At 42.5% G+C, this 19,122-nt stretch overlaps 1 protein-coding gene across 2 annotated transcripts in view; it reads left to right on the top strand.

The window, feature by feature from the left end:
* Positions 1-15,579, top strand: part of BMPR1B (bone morphogenetic protein receptor type 1B) — a 259,034-nt gene extending 243,455 nt beyond the window's left edge. For both annotated transcript variants that reach the window (XM_069784232.1, XM_069784224.1), the window contains 5 exons: positions 4,369-4,561; positions 4,996-5,293; positions 7,635-7,810; positions 9,193-9,323; positions 11,670-15,579. In XM_069784232.1, the coding sequence (XP_069640333.1) occupies positions 4,369-4,561; positions 4,996-5,293; positions 7,635-7,810; positions 9,193-9,323; positions 11,670-11,795 (924 nt within the window). In that variant the 3' untranslated portion in view covers positions 11,796-15,579. The remainder of the gene's footprint in view (positions 1-4,368; positions 4,562-4,995; positions 5,294-7,634; positions 7,811-9,192; positions 9,324-11,669) is intronic.
* The last annotated feature ends 3,543 nt before the right edge of the window (positions 15,580-19,122 follow it).

The following is a 19,122-nucleotide window of genomic DNA, read 5'->3' as shown; positions in this document are numbered from 1 at the left end:
ATCTTTTTTCTACACCCTAAAGAAGAAATAAAATGGGAAACTTTATAATTTCTTAAAATGAAGCAACAGGCTGAGTGGTTGGTGAAAATCTGACTAAACTCAGTTTGTTCTCACAGGAGTAAATACTTAGAGTCCCATTTAAATAAAGACCTGACTTTTTAAAAAATCCAGTGTTCTGACAATTAACAAAGCTATTGAGAAAAAAAGCCAAGCTGCCAAGTGGGTGCTGTGACTAGTACTGAGCATGGAAAACCCACGGTTATTTTCCTCTGTTGGGAGAAACTCCATCATTTAAGTCTAGGCTTTAAGAAAGCTCTGTCATATCCCATACCAGTGTCCCTCTAGAAGCCATGAAAGGGGAGGGCCCATGCTTACAATTTAGGACCATTCCTAATGAGTGCTTTCACTTGATTTAGTTGTGAGGGGTTCTTGCTTTTTTTGCTTTATTTTTTTGCATATTTTTGCATAACACCTGCCACATCAGGGTCTTGGTCTGTGCTTGGTGCTCCTACCTGTTACAGTGACAGAAATAATAATTTAAAGCAAACACAAGGAACTTGGTGGTTGTTCTCTGAGAGGATGTGTTTCCAGCAGCCCACGTGGGTAGCAGGTGCCCTGGGGCATCTCGTAGCAGTGCATGGCTCAATACTTCATTCCAGGATGCCCTTGAGACAAAAAAGCTGGAGCAATGCTGGTTGTGACTGCTTGTGCTTTATGCCTTCCTCTGTCCCAGTGAGCTAGTTGAAGATGGGATCTGTGGTCTTACTGATGTCCCCAGGTCTACTCTTGCGGTGGACAGAAAAACTAACTTCTGCTAATTAACTGCTGTAATGGCCGAGGTGGCATCCCAGCTGGGTTGTTGCCCAGTAACTCCCAGAGCTGTGCCGGTGCTCCGTGAAGCAGAAACCATCCTATCTTCTGCCAGTCCTCCTCTCTCAAGCCTGGAGACTTTGCAGCCACTGGACCAAGTGTTCTTCCTGAAGGCACTCTTTCCCCTCTCTCTTTGCCTATGAAAATGCGTATGTTTTTCTCCCAGACTTTCCCTTTAAGTAGTGATTTTCTGTGGAAGAGAAGAAAAACGAGAGCTATAATGAATCTTGCACTTGGTAATAGATGTTTGCTGCATTACCCAGACAGCTACAGCTGCTACAGGCTCACTAGAAATGCACAGATTAATACCTCTGGGCCCATGCCTGAGACAAGTATATAGAAAGCGCCTAGCAATAATGCTCTAAACTTTATTGAGGAAGAGTTTGTTTTTAACTGTATTATTTCTTATGCAAAGACCAAAATATCCAGAGTTATTATTTCAGGAAAGTAAGCTGCAAATTTATTACAAAATGTCACTTTATGCTAAACAGTAATGTTTTCCTTCTGTGCAGAACATTTATTTTAATGGGTACAAATATTATACCAAAACCAAGCATTAACCGAGATTTTATCGATACTTTGACATTCAGCAAGCGTTCTTTCTCCTGACCTGTTCGTACCTCTGACAGAAGAGTTTGCTGCAGGTCAAATGCTGCCAGTCAAATTTTAAACCAAGAAAAAAATAAAGTGAGTTGTAAATAAAAGCTTTGAGCCAACAAACTGGGGTGCACAATCAAGTCTGTGCAAGCAAGGGGATCCCCGTTGGCCCTGACAAAGCAAGAAGTGTAGGCAAAGCTGTTGGCCCTGTGAATCCACATACAAAATCGGGGAAGGAGATTGGATGCTGGGGACGCTTATTTCAGTGGTCTGTATGAAGAGTTTGCTGAATTACAGTTTGGTCTCTACCTTTTCACGTATTTTTTTCCTAATTCCTCTTCCAATGAATTTCGCTTTTCAAGGGACTGCATCCCAGCCATAAGTATGGAGTTCTCTGTTCAAAATATTGAAGTTACAAAAGGTTGGTTTGTCTGAATTTTAATCTGCAGTAGCTGAACACATTTAGCTGAACATCAGAAAAACAGAATACAGAAAGTAGAAACGGTTGGTAACTGGATTGATTCCAGTCAGGAAGAGGAAACAAAGGGCCACGTAACCTTACCTGGCTGCTCACAGAGCTCAAGCAGCAAAATATACAGGTTTGAAACGAAATAAAAAAAACCCAACCCCACACAGTGTAAATAATTCACATGAACACATCATTCAGCATGCTTATGAAATCAGTTCATCCAACAATTTTGATTAACTGATTTGTTTTGGAAATTGTAATCAGTTTATGATTCAAGAAAGGGCTAAATTCCTTAAAATAAAATAAATTGTTCATAGGAAATCGTTTGACCAGTTCTAGCAAGAGGAAACCAGGTTAAGGCCCTTCACATAGTATTCTGCCGCCTGAAAACGCATAACAGAAATGTGTTTTTCATTTTCTTAATGTAATTTAATAAGGAACTTTTCATCATTAAGTATTGTAATTCCATGTACTTTATGATGCCATTACATATATTTACACAAATTAAGTTATTTGATATAACTGCATTATTGTTCAGGATGCATTTTTAAAATGGGCAAAATAGAAAGCAACAATGCTAAAATGACATTACAAAATGTTACAGCAAAATACCAATGTAATATAACTATTGTTCAATCACTACATGAGAGTATAAAAGAAAATAAATCAATTTTAAAAATTAAGGCTAATCTCTGTTCTTGGCTTTCACTGATGTTAAAAAATAACAGCACTGAAGCCACCTTCTTGGAAGTCTAATAATACATTGCAGGGCTGAAAAAATGGAATTCTGTTTAAATGACAGAAGAAGAAAGCTAGGACTTTTGAAATAGCTTTGCATAAATGCTACTGTATGTTTTTCTTTTTTGAATTGTTTAATATGAAAACCAGTAATTTATTTACAAAATAAATGGTAATAGACCTTACCTAATAGATTTTGAGTTTGTCTTTGGACATACGTTCATGCTGCAGCGGGATTGTGGCAGTCCTGCTCTGCATTACCAAACTGGTAGTTTACACTGGACCTCCCAAGGAGAACAAAGGAAGCAAATGATTTTAAAATCAAGTTTTAATAATTTCTGTCAGCCAAGACAGATTGTATTTGGGACTACATGAAATGCATATGATTTCATAGGTATTCAGGCAGTGCACTGCAATAAACTGCTTGAAATTTGTATATGGATGGTGGCAAAACCGAGAGACCTCGAGTTTGTGCTTGTCCAAGTTTTGCCAGTTCCTTGGGCCAGGTGAAAAACCCCTTGCATTGGAGGCTATAAAGTTATTTTCTTTCAAAGTCTTGTAAAATCCTACCAAACCAAAAATCATTAGCTGTGGATTGAACTGGCAATACTGAAGCACAAAAGGGTGACATTTTAATCTCCTGTTATACTAGGGTGAGGCTGAGTCGGCCATGAACACCAGTGGGTTGTGTTGCAGCATCTACTTGAGTTTTTATTTGTGAACTTTTAAAAATACATGATCTGCGGTAATGCTCAAATCCTATGAGAATATATTAGTCTCCATTTGTCCAAGATTTTTTGTAGTCATAAAAGCTTGTTAAATGTAGAATCAGTCCATCTGCTACATGGGGTCTGCCATCCTTATGAAGGGTATCTCTGCAATGCTGCTGAGTACATTGAACTTCTGCTACAGCTGCACAAATGGTTTGACTTTAGCATCAGTTCGCAGTATAGCCACTGGCGAAGCTGGTATGGACACTAGAAAAGGCAGATTTAAAGCTGTGTTTCCATATCTTTGGAAAAAAAATTCTTACTTTTTATTGCTATGTGATGATGATTATCAAAATTAATGTAGGCACTTTCTAACACCAAATTTGTATTTTGAAATTATTAGGCATGGGATTTTCAAGGAAGGTGATAAGAAGCTGCTCTCAGTAATTCTGCTAGTTTTAGGGCGATGATATGCTTTTGGCTCTTGTGAGCCCTAACCTTGAGTCTCAACGGTGTTGAGTATGTAATGAACATCCCCGTTTTAATTGAAAATGTATTACCTGCCCTTTTGGAATTTGATTTGCATTGGGGTGGCCAGCAGTGTTTTCTGTCAAAGCTTTTCCAAAAATAACAAAAAAATTTCCACAAAATGGCAACCTCCCACAGGAAAATAAAAATTTCAAGGTTAGTAGTCAAATATTTCCTTCACACAGACTGATTTACTTTCTTGAGAGGCCACGGTGCGTTTTGGGAATGTATGAAAAGGCATCTTCGTAGTGGCAGGAATGGCCTCACTCACACTGCATCCTGGGGGAAACGGGGAGCATCCGCATTGTGGAGCTTTGCCGAAATCCACGTTGCAATGGTCGTGTATTCCCCTTTCCACCGGGCTTGCTGCGTGGGGAGGAGACACAGAAAGAGGGAGGTGAATGCAGAAGGTATCTGTGGAGCAAGTTGTAACCCCCCCATCTTGGCATTTCACAGGTTCAAAGGACCATCGCAAAACAGATTCAGATGGTAAAGCAGATTGGAAAAGGTCGCTATGGAGAAGTCTGGATGGGAAAGTGGCGTGGCGAAAAGGTAGCCGTGAAAGTGTTTTTTACCACGGAGGAGGCCAGCTGGTTCAGAGAAACAGAAATCTACCAGACTGTCCTGATGAGGCATGAAAATATTCTTGGTGAGTGACATTAAAGAGAATTATTTGATAGTGTACACGTTTCTTAAGTTTAGTAATTTTGTATTCGCTGTTGTCTGATGCCCTTTCCTATGTGCTTTGTTACCTGCTGTGCTCTGCAATTAGCCACCCAGCACTTTTCAAAAGAAAGATGTTTCAAGGATTACTGAAATATAAATAAAAGTTAAAAAATAGTGGGGTTTGGGGGCTGTTACTGCAAACACCACACGTCTGTTTCTGCCACCTGGATTTCCGTATCTGGGCTTTCTGAAAATATGTTAAAGGCTAGAGGTGAGGCATAGTTCCATGAAAGTAAGATTAAAGAAATTAAATACGTTATTAAAATAAAACTATTGAAGTGGCTGACAGTCCAGAGTTCTGAGCAGTCTAAAAAAGCCAGAGAAGTATTAATTTGAAAATCTTCTTTTTCTTTGCAGGATTCATTGCTGCAGACATTAAAGGTACAGGATCTTGGACCCAGCTGTATCTCATCACCGACTACCATGAGAACGGCTCGCTTTATGATTATCTAAAATCTACTACCTTGGACACAAAAGCCATGTTAAAACTGGCTTACTCCTCCGTTAGTGGCTTGTGCCACCTGCACACTGAGATCTTCAGTACTCAGGGCAAACCCGCTATTGCCCACCGTGACCTAAAAAGTAAGAATATCCTGGTGAAAAAGAACGGCACCTGCTGTATAGCAGATTTGGGCTTGGCTGTTAAGTTTATCAGGTGAGTAGAAGTGAGGAGGGTGAGGAAAACTTGGTAAATCAGATGCAAACGCTGGTTTAGTTGTTGACTGAGCGAGCGTGCACATGTGAGTCAGCGCCAGCAGTGTATGTGCATACCTTTCAGGCTACCCTTATCTGTACGTGAGGTGGGACTGCCTGTGTGGATGAGAATGTCACGTAAACACATAATGCAGGTGTATAAATAGTCACTGTTTTATTATTGAGCACATTAGTAGCATTTGCATAAAAGTTTGGTTTTCATCACTTCTCCCCCTCAATAGCAATCTGAGTATTGCTGCCACATGCTAAAAGGACATAGCACTGACAGGTTGGAGTCATGTCAGTAAACTTGTCGATGAAGCTTTCAGGTTGTCTGATCGCAAGATAATTCACTCACAACTTATATAGAATAATTCTAATCATTTGCACAAGTTTCTAATTGGTATTTATTGAAAAGCACCCCATTTGGGCTGCCTTTTGTTTCATTTCCTACAAATCAAATTGCCAAAGTACAGATTTGATTTTTGAAATGGCTTTTAAATTTGATTTAAAAAAAAATGGTTGTGTGTTTAAACAACTTAGAGCAGACGAGTAGGACTTACTCACTCCTGGGATTTGTAAAGGAGTCATCACTGTCTGACAGCTCCATTCAAAAGGAGCTTGAGCTCTCGGCACTGGTCCTGCTGGTGGAGACATGAGTTAGGAAGTCTCTGATTTTTCTGTGCACAGAAATGTGGCCATAGACTGAAGGTTTCCTTTTCAGAGGTCAGCTTTGAAACCATGCACTCCCTGAAGTATCAAAAAAGATTTTAAGAATTCTGTACAAATCTTGAACTGAAATTATTCAGAGTGTAAGGAAAAGCAGTTTTTGTGTGCTCTTCTTGCCATTCACTTATCTACCAGGTTTCTTGGTGAGGCTTTTCCTTCATGAACCTGACCTTTGTTTAGGAGATGAGAAGGAATATTTTTACTTTGAGGAACAGCGGCCTAGAAAACAACAACTTGGAAATACACTATTTGCTGTAGAAGTTTTGGGGAAGAAATTCACCCTTTGCAGATATACCTTGCCTGACAAGTACAGAGGAGCACACTGCTTAGGAATGAACTGAGATGAACTAGGAACTACCAAGTGTTGCTATAAAAGAAGGTGAAATATGTATTTGTCACAGTCCAAATGGAATTTACATTACATACTCAGCTTGTTTTCATACTGAATCCTTCCTTAGACAGCATTTCTCAGGCAATGACCAGGAACAGAAAAAAGTAGTTGAAAGGGGTGTGCTCTGCTGAAGCTAATGAGTTTAGTAAAGTTCTCTGCATTTCTCATTTTATTTGAAATATTGGAAGACAGTGCAGGTCACTAGATTTATGTTACATTCTTGGAGGCATACAGAAATGCTACCAGCATATGTATGATTTAATGACTGTGTAGGTGACTGGTTGTACCTCAGGCTTGGCTTTTTTTGTCATTTTCGTAACTGTAGGTGAAGAAAATTGCTGTAGGTGAAAAAAATTACAGAAGTTGTATAATTATTCTGTAAGATTTTGTTGCATCCATCACATTTAAAATGTTTACATTTTGAAGGTGGGGAAAGGGAAACAGACCTTTCTAAACAAACCACAATATATGCCATATATTAAACTTTTAAAAACATTAAAACTGATACAGCTGAATTTGAGTTAATAAGAAAAAAAAAAAAAATCCAGTCACGTAATTAATAGGAATTTGCTTCCTGTTAGATATACATTGTCTCTTCTGGTCAATGTGTGAGGTGTGACACATTTGTTTAGATTTTTTTGCACATTTACATCTGTATGTTTACACATCTTGATGTGTAAAGGTTGGACAAACATAATGCATGCACAAAAAATAGTTATACTCATCTTCCTTGCAGATCTGATTTGCTGCAGCTAAGTGATACTGCCCCAGCTATTTAGTGTCCTCCATTAATTGCTAAGACTAAAGCATTAGGTAGTGGAGTATGTTAAGAAAACAGCATTTAATGAAGATTTGATTGTTATCGCCAGCATTAGAGCTCAGGCTAATGCTAATGAAATCTCGCAAATGTTACAGCATCCCTGTTGAGTCTTATCTCCATTGTGGTTCTGCATTTGAATGCTTAACATAGCCTCAGGCAGGTCAGTCTTTTAAGGAGGGTTGCCTTCACACTAAGAGGCTTTCCTTGTAAGAATTGTTCCATTAAGATTATGCATTACTTTTGACCTTGTTTGAGAATGGATGTGGTGTGAATTTAGTACTTCTCCCATTTAAATTGCTTTTCTTTTCAAGCCACTTTACTGCATGTTTGATGCCTTTTTTATTCTCCTTCTTTTTCTTTTAGTGATACAAATGAGGTAGACATACCTCCAAATACCCGTGTAGGAACAAAACGCTATATGCCTCCTGAGGTGCTGGATGAAAGCTTGAATAGAAATCACTTTCAGTCGTACATCATGGCTGATATGTACAGTTTTGGACTCATCCTTTGGGAGATAGCAAGGAGATGTGTTTCAGGAGGTAAAGAGCTGGGAGGTTGCTTTTAATTGTGTCAGTGAATCCCATTTATAACCCAAATCTTCCATTACATCCTTTTCTCTGGGTAATTGTTTTTACTGTAATAAACCAATGTGGATAAACCATACAGGTAACTCTCTTAATATCTGTTCTCTTGTTGAAACTTATTTTAGAGCATCAGCCAGTGCTATTTCAACAGCAAAGATTTAGACTGTATTTTAACAGCTCGTTTGAAGGCAGCAGATACCTGCACTGAAGAAGGAATATGGAACTCATTTGGGGGCCTTTTCCAATGGCAACACATTTTTGCTGGACTGGGGGTATTCAGCTATTTTAGCAGAAAGACAATAGTGATTTCTTCATTTTGATAGAGTTAAATGGGAGGAGGAGGTGAAACAATTTGGGGCTATGCTGTGCCACTATTTAAAAGAAATAATCTGTTTACAAGACAAGTAGAAAAAAAACAGAGGCAAGTGGCACTTATTACATCGTTGGCATACCAGTGATGTGCTTCATTTCCTTCTGATATCAGGCATTCAAGCATGAGGACAGCAAAGGTAAAGCAATGCAGCCAGCTGCAGGCTCGGGGCATAGATCCATCCTCATACACGTAGGCTATGTGTGCTTTCTGCATGTAGAGCTCAGTGCAGTGCAAAAAATGATGGGTGTTATTACCTCTATTTTGCCACTGAGGAAAGTTAAATGCAGAGAAATGACTTGGCAGCCATTACGTGCCAGATTGGTAGCAAGTAAGAGTACAGCATGTCTCTCTCGGGTCTACGCTACCTTCACCAGACTTTATGGGTCTTTAAAGCCTGCAGTATTGTGCTGAATGCTCGCTCCATGCTTACCCTAGAGGAGCTGAATTTCACTGATGAGCAATGTGATGCCTGTGTTTACAAATTGGTAAAGTGTATTGCAATGATGTGATGTAAAATTTGTAATATTGTTGTCATCGTTGCTGTGCTCAAGGAACGGTACCTTGCCATGTTCTGAAAAGGCACAGAAATGCTCTTTAATATATACCAGGTCCACTGATAAGAAGGAGACCTAATTCAAGGTTAATTCTCTGCCAAATTATTCTGATACAGGCCCTATGCTAATAGTTCTTTCTGTGATAACTTACTGGAGATTGCTGGACTGGACAGCAGTGGTAGAAACGGTCTCACCAGGCTATGCTTTCGGATTAAGATACCCAACCAGTCTTTACACAGCAATGGTTGCATTGGAACTTGACTGTGGAATAAACTTCTAGGGCAGGAATGTCCTTTTAAGAAGTACATATAATTGTTGAACAGTATGGTCAATCTGTTATAAAATGAGAGGGGAAGAGGGTAGTGGAAGGTGTCTTCTGCAAGTGATGGGCAACTAATTGCTTCTTTCAGGAATAGTTGAAGAATACCAGCTTCCGTACCATGACCTTGTGCCCAGCGACCCCTCGTATGAGGACATGCGGGAGATTGTGTGCATCAAGAGACTACGCCCTTCATTTCCCAACAGATGGAGCAGTGATGAGGTATTATCCCTCTTAAAATGCAGCCTGTGTTTTTAATCAGAGTGAGTGAGTGAGATTGACCCAGTTCTGCATCATTTTGAGCAAAGAGGAGCTTTACCACTGGCGCTCGCTCACACCAGTCACAGTGTAACAGGGCTTGGGAAGGAGCACGACCTTCTCGGATATCCCCACTGAAGGTTTCAGAACCCCAGAGACCATAGCCTACGATATTTGCAAGCGGGTTCCTTGTATGCTGTCTACTAGATCCCACAGTGATACCAGGCTGTGCTCAGACCTTCTTAGTCTCTCTGTTTTCCTCTTGCACTCATTTTGCTTTCCACTCCCAGCATTAATAGCATTAAATCAGTGGCTAGCCAAAAATTTTGAAACAGAGATTATTTTGTAGCGTATAATGCAGCGGCAGCATACTTGGTGTACTGGCAGCTGCTTCAGCATGATGTGTGGGCTGTAATTCCAACCTTTTCTTTTTTTTTTTTTTTTAAAGAAGGAAGTATCTCCTATCTCTTTGAAATGAAATAAGCATACAGCTCTTTTGTGATCACGGGTGTGCAGGCTTGGAAACACGATTTTACTATGATTTTATGCTAATATGAGCACAAGATACTAAGTTGCACACTTACGGTATTGATATGCAATAGCACTGACCACAGCAGCTGGTCTGCCCCGAGGAGCACCGATCGTTCACCCCTTTACATCTTACAGAAAACGGTGCTCATGTACCTCTCTGCATTTTAGCAAACAGGGCTACAGGTATGGCTTTTCAGAGGAGACGTAGGATCCAGAAAATGCTTTCCAGAATAAAACAAGGAGGTGAGAGGGCTGGGGGAGAATCTGAACTCTCTCTGCTGAGCATCTGTAACAAAGCAAAGTTGTGTTCGTGGGATCAGAGTCAAACACTTGAGGTACCGCAGGCAAACCTGCCGACTGCTCTCGAGATGCTATGGAGGAAGGGTCATTAATCATGTTAATTGGTACAGTTTAATGCTGTAAAGTTTTCTACTATCGGAGAAGACAGCTGCCATTTGGGAATAGCAGTGTGTAGATGAATATTCTGCAGGTAGATGAAAGATTTAGGTGGCATGAGATGTAGGCAATTTGGGAATGTAAGGGAATAATAAAACAACCTCTCAGGGAAGCTCGAGGACTTGTGCAACAGCCAGTGTGGGAAGATCTAACTGAGACTTACCTGCCTCATCCCCTCCCTAGCCAAATCCCTCTGAGACTTCAGACCGGGAGTGGAAATACTGGAGGAAGCACTGTTAGTATTGATCCTGGGAAGGGCTTTTGTGTGGTGGCACGCAGTGTGTGTTTGGTCTGCTACCACACGTATCGAGGATCAGGGGGGGCTTGTTGAAATAACTGTTCTTGATTAATTGGTTAGCGTCATCAGTAATCCCACTTCAGACATTCTATCAATGAGAGGCAAACTTGTTAGGGCATAAAACCATGTGTATCACCAAAACGTGTTTATAAAAATTGGCATTAATCTGAAATGTATTAGGCTGGTCTAACCTCGCAGCTAACTGCTGGTGGTGTTTACGCTTAATGCCTTTGAGAGTCTGCACTGCTTCTGGACCAGGAGCCTCATGAAAACAGAAGGCAAGTTGGGTGAGATGGGAAACTTCTCTTTTCCTGTTGTGGCAAGCAAATCTTCAGGCAGCATAAATCCGCAGGCTGACGGGGTCGTCACCCAGCTGTGGTGGCTTATGTGGTGCTTCATGTTTGGAAGAAGGTGGTAGACATGGAGCAGGATGTATGCTCCTTTTCCAGGATGTCAAAGGCAATGCTGAGATGCTGGCCACAAGAGAGTTGTTGCTGGGAGCTGGAGGAGGGTCTGACTATGTTTTGGAAGTGAGCAGGGGATGGAGCGGGACAGGGCAGAGCTGAGCCAGGGGCTCGCAGGCGGCTTTCCAGGGAGGGCGGCTGGGCAGGAGCTGTGGGTGCGTGCTGACCCTGGGCTTTACCCCGGGGGCCAGTCACTGGCTGAGGAAAACGAATTCCACTGAATTTGTACAGCCAAGGGCTCGCTGTACAGAGTCACGCTTGTACCGGTCAGGCTGCGTGGATTTGGGGAAGGGGAAAGAAGAAAAGCGCTTTTGTTGAGCGTACAGCCAAGTCTAGACTATAACTTGTCATAAATTATAAGAGTAATTGCCGTGTTTGAAGAACTCTCCTTAATATACAGAAAACAAAAGCTCTTGAAAAGTGATACCAGCCAGCACGTTGTCTTTTTTTTGGCTGCCCTTAGAAAAGACCTTTTCCCTTCAGTTTTTCGGCATTGCCACCAACTGCAGTCTCCTCTTCCACTGACCCAGGTGGGACTTTCTCTCCTGTTTCTCTTCGCAGTGCTTACGGCAGATGGGGAAGCTGATGATGGAGTGCTGGGCTCACAATCCTGCCTCCCGGCTCACAGCCCTGCGGGTCAAGAAAACACTTGCCAAAATGTCAGAGTCTCAGGACATTAAACTCTGACTCGGCCAGAGGCAGTTCTTGTGAAGGCCCATGGAAACGGACTTTCTCGTGCAGGCAGAAGTCCTGAAGAGGTATCAAAAGTCTTCGCTAATAAGTATCTTGAATGCAGTCATGCTTAAGAGCAGCTGTAGGTTCGTTTAACAGCTTTTGAGGAGACTATCCTTTGCAAAAATCAGCTGAATTTTGACATACAAGATTGAAAGAGGCTTGTCTGCCCTTGTTTACACGGGGAAATACAGTTTTAGTAACTGGTTTAAGATTATGCATGTTGCTTTCCATGAAAGCCACTTATTATTTTATTATTATTATTATTGTTATTATTATTATTTTGACTGTTTAAAAAGATACTGCTTTAAATTTTATGAAAATAAAACTTTTGGTTAGAAGTAAAAAAGATGTATATTGTTACATTGAAAAAAAAATAATTGGAGGAAACTGTGCTGAAAAGTGAAAGCAAAGCGACTTTTTCATTTATAAAGAGACTATTGCACTCCAGCATTTAAAAAAAGGACAGTGGGTCTGTGCAGCTCAGAGGAGCTGTAATGAAAACCGTCTTGAAAGCTGTCTACCTGCGGAGATGACTTGCCGTAGCCTTGCGCGTGCAAGCGGTTCTCATAGTATAGAGATGGAGCCCAATTACATCCCTGCCATCGTTAGCACAGCTGGCTGGGTTCCTGTGGGTGACTTGTCCCAGGGGAGGTCGTGCTTTGCTTAAGATAATCGGGAGCTGTATGAATATGGTTCGGCATGACTTGTTTGAAGAAGCTCTTCATGTTTCCAGGAAATCTGATGGGGTATGGTACCACGATGATAAACAAGTGCCCCTTTTCTCGGCTTTTTTTTTCCTCTTTCCCCCTACTGCAAAATGAAGTATTTTGTGTGTGAGTGGAAATGAAGTACACATTTGGATCCACTGGTGAATTTGAAACTGCTGTGACCTATATACACAACCACTGAGTAAGAGGAATTTCCTTGTGAGAAAAAAATTATTCACTTGCTCTTCGATCTGTGTAAAAGTGAGGTATCCATCTACAACCACAGAAAGAAAAATAAAAATCTGTGTTCCCTTTTTTACGGGAAAGTGAAAAACCTCAAAGAATCCCCGTTTGTGGGGTGGCAATCATTTTCCTTTAAGCGTAAGGAGACCTGGTGCCTCCTGGCCACAGTAGGAGGTCAACAGGGAAGGAGCGTGGGACTTGGGTGGGCGGTGAGAGCTGGGCACGGGGGCCGGCAGTGGGCAGGTGCCTCCAGCCCTTCTCCTGCTGTAGCAAGAGGCACCCCAAACCAAACAATTTGGCTCAAGCTTCGTCTGCCTTACTATTTGGAGTGTCCTTCCAGCAGCCTCCATGCCTCTGGGAGCCACTGCACGGTAGTGACAGGCTCTGCTGCCAAGCTGGGGCTCCGTAGCATCGTGGTTTCCAGCAAGAGGAGCTTTTAGGGGAGAAGAGAAATGGGAAACATATTTACCATCTTTCCCCATTCCTCCTTCCTGGGGCCGCAGCAGTTGCTGCAATGTTAAAACTACAGAAGGGGAAATGAGAGGTGAAATATTCCCTGTGAAGTATTTTCTTTGGAAAGGTCTCTGTTCTTCATCAGGTTATCAAAGCTGAGCTGTATGGGAGTTACCAGTTTGCCCTTTTTTACCCTTCTTTTATTTTATTTTTTTAAAATTTTTGCCTGCCTATATCCTGTTTCACTAGGTGGTGTTCAGTTTAATTTTGAAATAAGTCCTTACAAATGCTGCTTTGATTATGCTAAGCCTATTTCAGAACTGAAATAATTCCCATGCTGGATTTAGCCTCAGCATTTCTCTAATGCTTCTTTTTTCCCTTTTTGGACAAAACTGATTTATTTGTGGTAGGTAGGTATATAATTGGGGTTTAACTTCACAGCTCCCTGAAGGTGTTTCTAGTTGGAAAAATTACCATTTTATACTTTCAAGCTAAGAGAGAAAAATGCACAGGTTCAAGAGAACCAGCAAGACCTCCATGACTGTAGGTGTTAAAAAGTTTAATCAGAGGATTTTCATTAATTAGAGTGCTTTTTCCACAGTGCGGTTTCCCTGCCTGTACCCAAAAATACCAAGCAATACAAAAAGAAAATCTCCGAGGGGTTATAGTACACTGAACCCTGGCCTCAAGAGAGGTGATGCTGGTTTCCTCTGTCCTTAATAAACAGCGTGCTTGCGTGGCTGAGAGTGGAGTTTGCTCCTCTCTTTGGCTGCCTTGGTTTGAAGATCCGTGGCCCAAAATGAGAAGGACAGCCCAGTCTCTCTTCACCTTTTTGTCTTAGTGAATGGAGCCACAGGGTTTCTACTCTAACTCCTTTCGCCTTCATGCCCTTTCATAAAAACCAGCACAGCCCCGAGGAACAGGGGTTTCTTGGCTCCGCTGAAGCGGATGGGACCGTTGACTTTGGCAGCGGTCAAGGCAGGCTCGGTCAATCCCATCTCCGAGCCCGGTCCCTGTGGGTCCCGGGTAAGTGGTCGTGCAGCAGGGGTGCCTCTTCCCTGCCATGTTTAGGTGTTTTTTCACATCTGCTTTCCTCAAATAGATTTTTTAAAAAAAAAATTTTTTTTTTTTTTAATATTATCATGGCTCTCCCCAGAAATGTTTTGGAGGGTGCTTTGCTGGCTGGTGGACGTGATGCACACGATGCCCCTGGCACCTGCTGTCAGTGTGTTACAAGAGAAAGGGCCAGTTGCTGGTTTTCTGAACAAGTCTTAATTTTTTGGTCCAAAAGAAAGGGATCTAAGATACTGATTGATAGGTTACATAAAGTGTGTATGTTAAATGTTCGAGTTTATGTGTTTTTTATATATATATAAATATATATATATATATATATATATTCAGTTGAGAGTCTGGAATAACTCCAGTATGTGGATTAAGAGTAAACTATTATGGATGATAAAGCACTAAATAAAACATAATATTTATTTGTGAAAATGCATAAATGACAAATCACTGCAACGGTGCTATATAGGAAAATAAATATATATATATATATATGGAGACACATTCTGAGAAAGCAAAGGGTCTGCAGTTGTATAACTAGTGCGTGCCCATTTTCTCTGAAGACTCAAAAGGCCAGATATTGCCCTCAATTCTCCTACCCACTGTAATCGATGCTTATGTAAGGGGATATTCCTAAGGTCAGAAAACAGCCTAAGGCAAGCGTGGAAGTCGTTTGTTCTAGCACTGTGACATTCGAGTTACCACTTGCATGGCTGACTTTCTGCAACATTCAACATGTAATTATTATGGTTTCAGCATGTACAGTGACTGCAGGTTAGTACATTTATTTTGCCAGATGTGGCCTTTTATTGTCACTTCCAGGTTTTGGTAGTTTCACAGTGCATATCAATGAGGGCTTGGAAGTAGGTGATGAAGATAATCGTGGCTTCAGTGCCCGCAGGTCTGAAAATCCAATTTTCGAATGTAAATCACTGAAGGAAGCTTAGTTTAGTGACTTATTGGCATAGGTAAGATGGCATAGGTAAGTGGGAGAAGAAGGAGGGAAGAAAACCCAAAACAAAAAGAGGAGAGATGCCATCTAGCAACTGCTATCCTTTCTCTAGCACAAAGTTATTTCTGTTAAAGAAAAGGTTGACAATGTAAAGACTAAGAAACGAATTTGTGTTCTTTTTTGAGAACCAGTGCCTTATTAAACCTGTAAATACTGTAATTAGAAAACCTGGGGAACAAACTGTGTTACATTGTATTTGTTCAAATTGTATATGGTTGTTTTAACATTCCCCCCAAATAAAATTGTTTCCATCTCCGCATGAAAGAGATTGCTTTTTCTTCTATTTATTTTTCATGTGCTTGAAAAGCACCACCTTTGGGTTTCATTTCACTGGCTAGGTTATTTTGACCGTGCCTCACTGTATTTACTTATTTTTTTATAAGATTTTTCCTGAGCAAACAAGTAAACAGCAAGATGTTGCATATGTTTCCACTGGCATAAAAAAGCATCACCCTCTTCACAACTCAGTGAAGAGAGAAATGGTAATTAAAATAGTGTTATCACTAATAGAGCAGTCACTCGCATTTTGTGGCTGATTATGTGAATCTTTAGAAATTTGGCATTCGCATAAAATTTTTGTGAGGCCCCCCCCCTTATTTCCCCCACATATTTATGAATTGTGACTACTATTTTTAATAGCACATAAGGCACAGGAGGTAATCTGTGCACAGACTGAAGCTAGATTTTCCAGCCCCATGCTTCAGGAGAAAAAAAGTTGCAGCCTACATATACCGCATGAGCTGAAATGCGGCGTTGCTTAATGCTGAGAGACATTGGAGCGTCTGTATCTCTACATGTAGAGAGATATTTGTATGTATTTGTATTTACGGCCTGAGCTCTCCTCTCGTTCTGCAGTGCCGTGTTGCAGCATGCAACATTCAGCTCAGCATTTCCTAACATGTAATTACCTTGCTGGTTATTTTCAGAGAAGTGTGTAAACAGCATTTTTTCCTTGAGCTGCATCTTACCGCTGACTAACACAGACCCTGCAGCCCTCCTGCTTTGCCCCAGGCCATCTGTGATCAGTGGCGGAGCGTTGCAGTTAGTCTCCAGCAGCATTTCCACAATCCCTTGGCCAGGCCATGTCTAGGTGGGAAAGCCCCATGCTTGCTGCACATTGTCCCTGGCATGTCACTGTATCCCATAGTTTTGGGGCTGTTTCTGCCCCCCTTGGCTGCACGGTGCTGAAGGCGATTCGGTGCTTCAGCACAGCCCATCTCAGCTACACCTTCTCCAGCATGCTGCTGAGATAGGTGTTTCTGCAGCTGCCCTCTGTTCCCCCCATCCTGCTTGCTTTGTCCCCTAACTTTCCAGGTATGGCTTTTTTGGGGCAGTCCTAGACTGTTCTCATTTTCTTTCCTCTCCACCTTGCTAGGTGCATGGCTACTATTTAGCCTTGGGCTTAGCTACCCCTATCTTCTGCAGCTGCATGCAGCACTGGCACTGTTTCACTTCCATTTGAGGTTGGCAGAGTCGTGCTACTATCCCCTGCCAAAACCAGAGCTCTGCTTCTTCCTTAAACACACCAAACCATGCCTTTCACAACCTGGGAAGGAGAGTTGCAGTCTCACCTTCAAACGCAGAAGCACTGGAGCAGACACTTCCAGGAGTCTCAGGAAGAACAGCTGAAGGTGAGGAACCTGAAGGAAAAGTCCCTGAAGATAAGGAGGGAACTGCTTGGCCAATGCAAAGACTGCAGGCTATGGCAGACCCAACCCATGGGGGTGTCAGAAACCAAAGGAAACTTGAGTTCGGCAATACATGTAGACAGGGTGGGAATAGAGGGATGGACAGAAAAGAGCTTGTCTCCTGTGAAAGCTAAGTATGCAAAGGGAAAGGCCGACAGACACCAGGAAATCTAAATGCAGTGACTGTGTCCAAAGTGGTCATCTTAATTTTGCAGAAACCAGCCCTGCCCGCAGCTCAGCTCTCTTTCGCTGTGGGACCATGTGGTGGACGAAGTTACCATTGAAGAAGTTATGCCTCGTGTCCCTTGGGCTACAGATCCTCCCTTCACGTCATAGCTCCAAGTCCTCTTCATATATAATCTACCTCTTCCTGTTATGGGGAAGATAATAATGAAATAATAATAATAATAATAATAATAATAATAATAATAAAAAAAATAGTTTTCCCTCTGTGTTGCCAAAGGTCCAGTGGCTTTTGGTTGGAGTAAACCTGTCACTGGCGCTTGGCCGCAGCTCTGTGCCATGCTCGATGTATTTGAGCAATGCCCAGTATTTCATCCGGACTCGGGGCATCAGGTCTTGGCTCAGTAACCTTCCAGTCCTGCCAGTCCCCAGCTCCATCCCCAGTAGCTGCAAGGGACAGCTGCCTGAGCTGGTACTGCGGGGCTGCCTGTGCCTGCCCTCCAGCAAAGAATTGCTGCCCGTTAAGTGCAAATAAATTACAGGAGCCAGTGGGCATATATTGCCTACATCCCGGTTTTAGCAGAGAAGCCAGGGAAACGGAGGAGCCTTGTGTTAGTGACACACTTCATTGCGGAGCGTTGAAGAAGCCAGCGGTGTCCCGTGCTCAGGGAGAACAGCCTGAGCAGTTGTCTTCTGCCCACCGTGTAGCTCGCATTAAAAATTGCAATGGGGGGAAGTAAAATAAAGCTACCTTGCACCTTGGGAAAAGCTTGCTGTAATCCAAGGGGATGGGTTTTTAAAGGTCTGCCCTTTTCCAGCTGGACTGCAGGGACTCGCAAACCTGGCAAATGCACTTGTTGCCACATTCTCAGCTTTTGGGCTGTGTGCTGTTTGGCTTTGTACACTATCGGAATGCTTCGGCTTTGACTTAACCTTGACTTACCCCTTGCAGGGAGAGCCGCTGAGCGAGCAGCTGCGGGTCTGGCGTATGAGACGGCCAGGGCTGAGCGTTCCTTGGCATGGCACAGCCGGAGAGCCTGAGGGCCAGCAGGCAGCCCTGCACCCCCAGGGCGTGGGATTGGGATGGCACAGGATGGGATGGTGCTGCTGGAATGGGATGGTGCTGCCCTCGGCAGCGCACAGGTCTCCGTATCGCCTCCATCCCGGGCAGGATGAGCTCCTCAGCCCAGGGCTGACCTGCTGACAAGGAGCTGGCTGTAAGAGATGACTGTTTCCCCACTGCCACCCCACACCTCAGCTGGGAGAAGCAGCTGCATGGCTGTGCTGGGGAATTGCCTCTTGCACCCCAAGAAATTTAATACTGAGCACAACAGGGCTAAGGTGAGAAGCAACCACCATCTCTGACAGTGGGGAGTGGGTGCAAGAAAGGTGAACTTCAGTGTTCAGGCATTGTATGCACCTGGCTAAATAGGACATAAGCTGGACAAAATCACCTTGCCCAAGTGGCATTTAGTTTACCTCCAAGGCATTTGTGACGAGCCCAGTGGGCTGCTCCCCTCTCTAACAAAAAGGCTGGATGCAGGGAGGGGAGCTGAGCTCAGCAGCTGAGGACACATTTTCTTGCCTGTTGCTTTTCTCCACCTTTGGCTGCGGCCACGAAATGCAAACCTGAGCAAAACTGTCTGGGGTGAATCCTCCTGTAGCTGCTGAGGTAAAACTCCATGGGGATGCACGAGTATTTACGAAGTGCAATGAAACAGCCTGCATGGACATGTGCGTGTCATGAATGAATAGTATCTTATGAGGCAGACTGCATTACAAGGAGTTCTTGTGTGCAGAAACCTTCCTTCTGAGCAGGCAATTTTTTTTTTGAAAAGGAAACTAAATAAAAGGCTCCTCTTTCTTTCCAAACTTCCAGGAACTAAACAATTGAACACAAGGTAGTGGTGTATTTTTTTTTTTTCCAG

The sequence above is a fragment of the Haliaeetus albicilla genome, chromosome 1 (assembly GCF_947461875.1).
Source record: "Haliaeetus albicilla chromosome 1, bHalAlb1.1, whole genome shotgun sequence".
Classification (NCBI taxonomy): Eukaryota; Metazoa; Chordata; class Aves; order Accipitriformes; family Accipitridae; genus Haliaeetus; species Haliaeetus albicilla.
The sequence above is the reverse complement of the archived record's forward strand: the minus strand, read 5'-3'. Positions and strand labels throughout refer to the sequence as shown.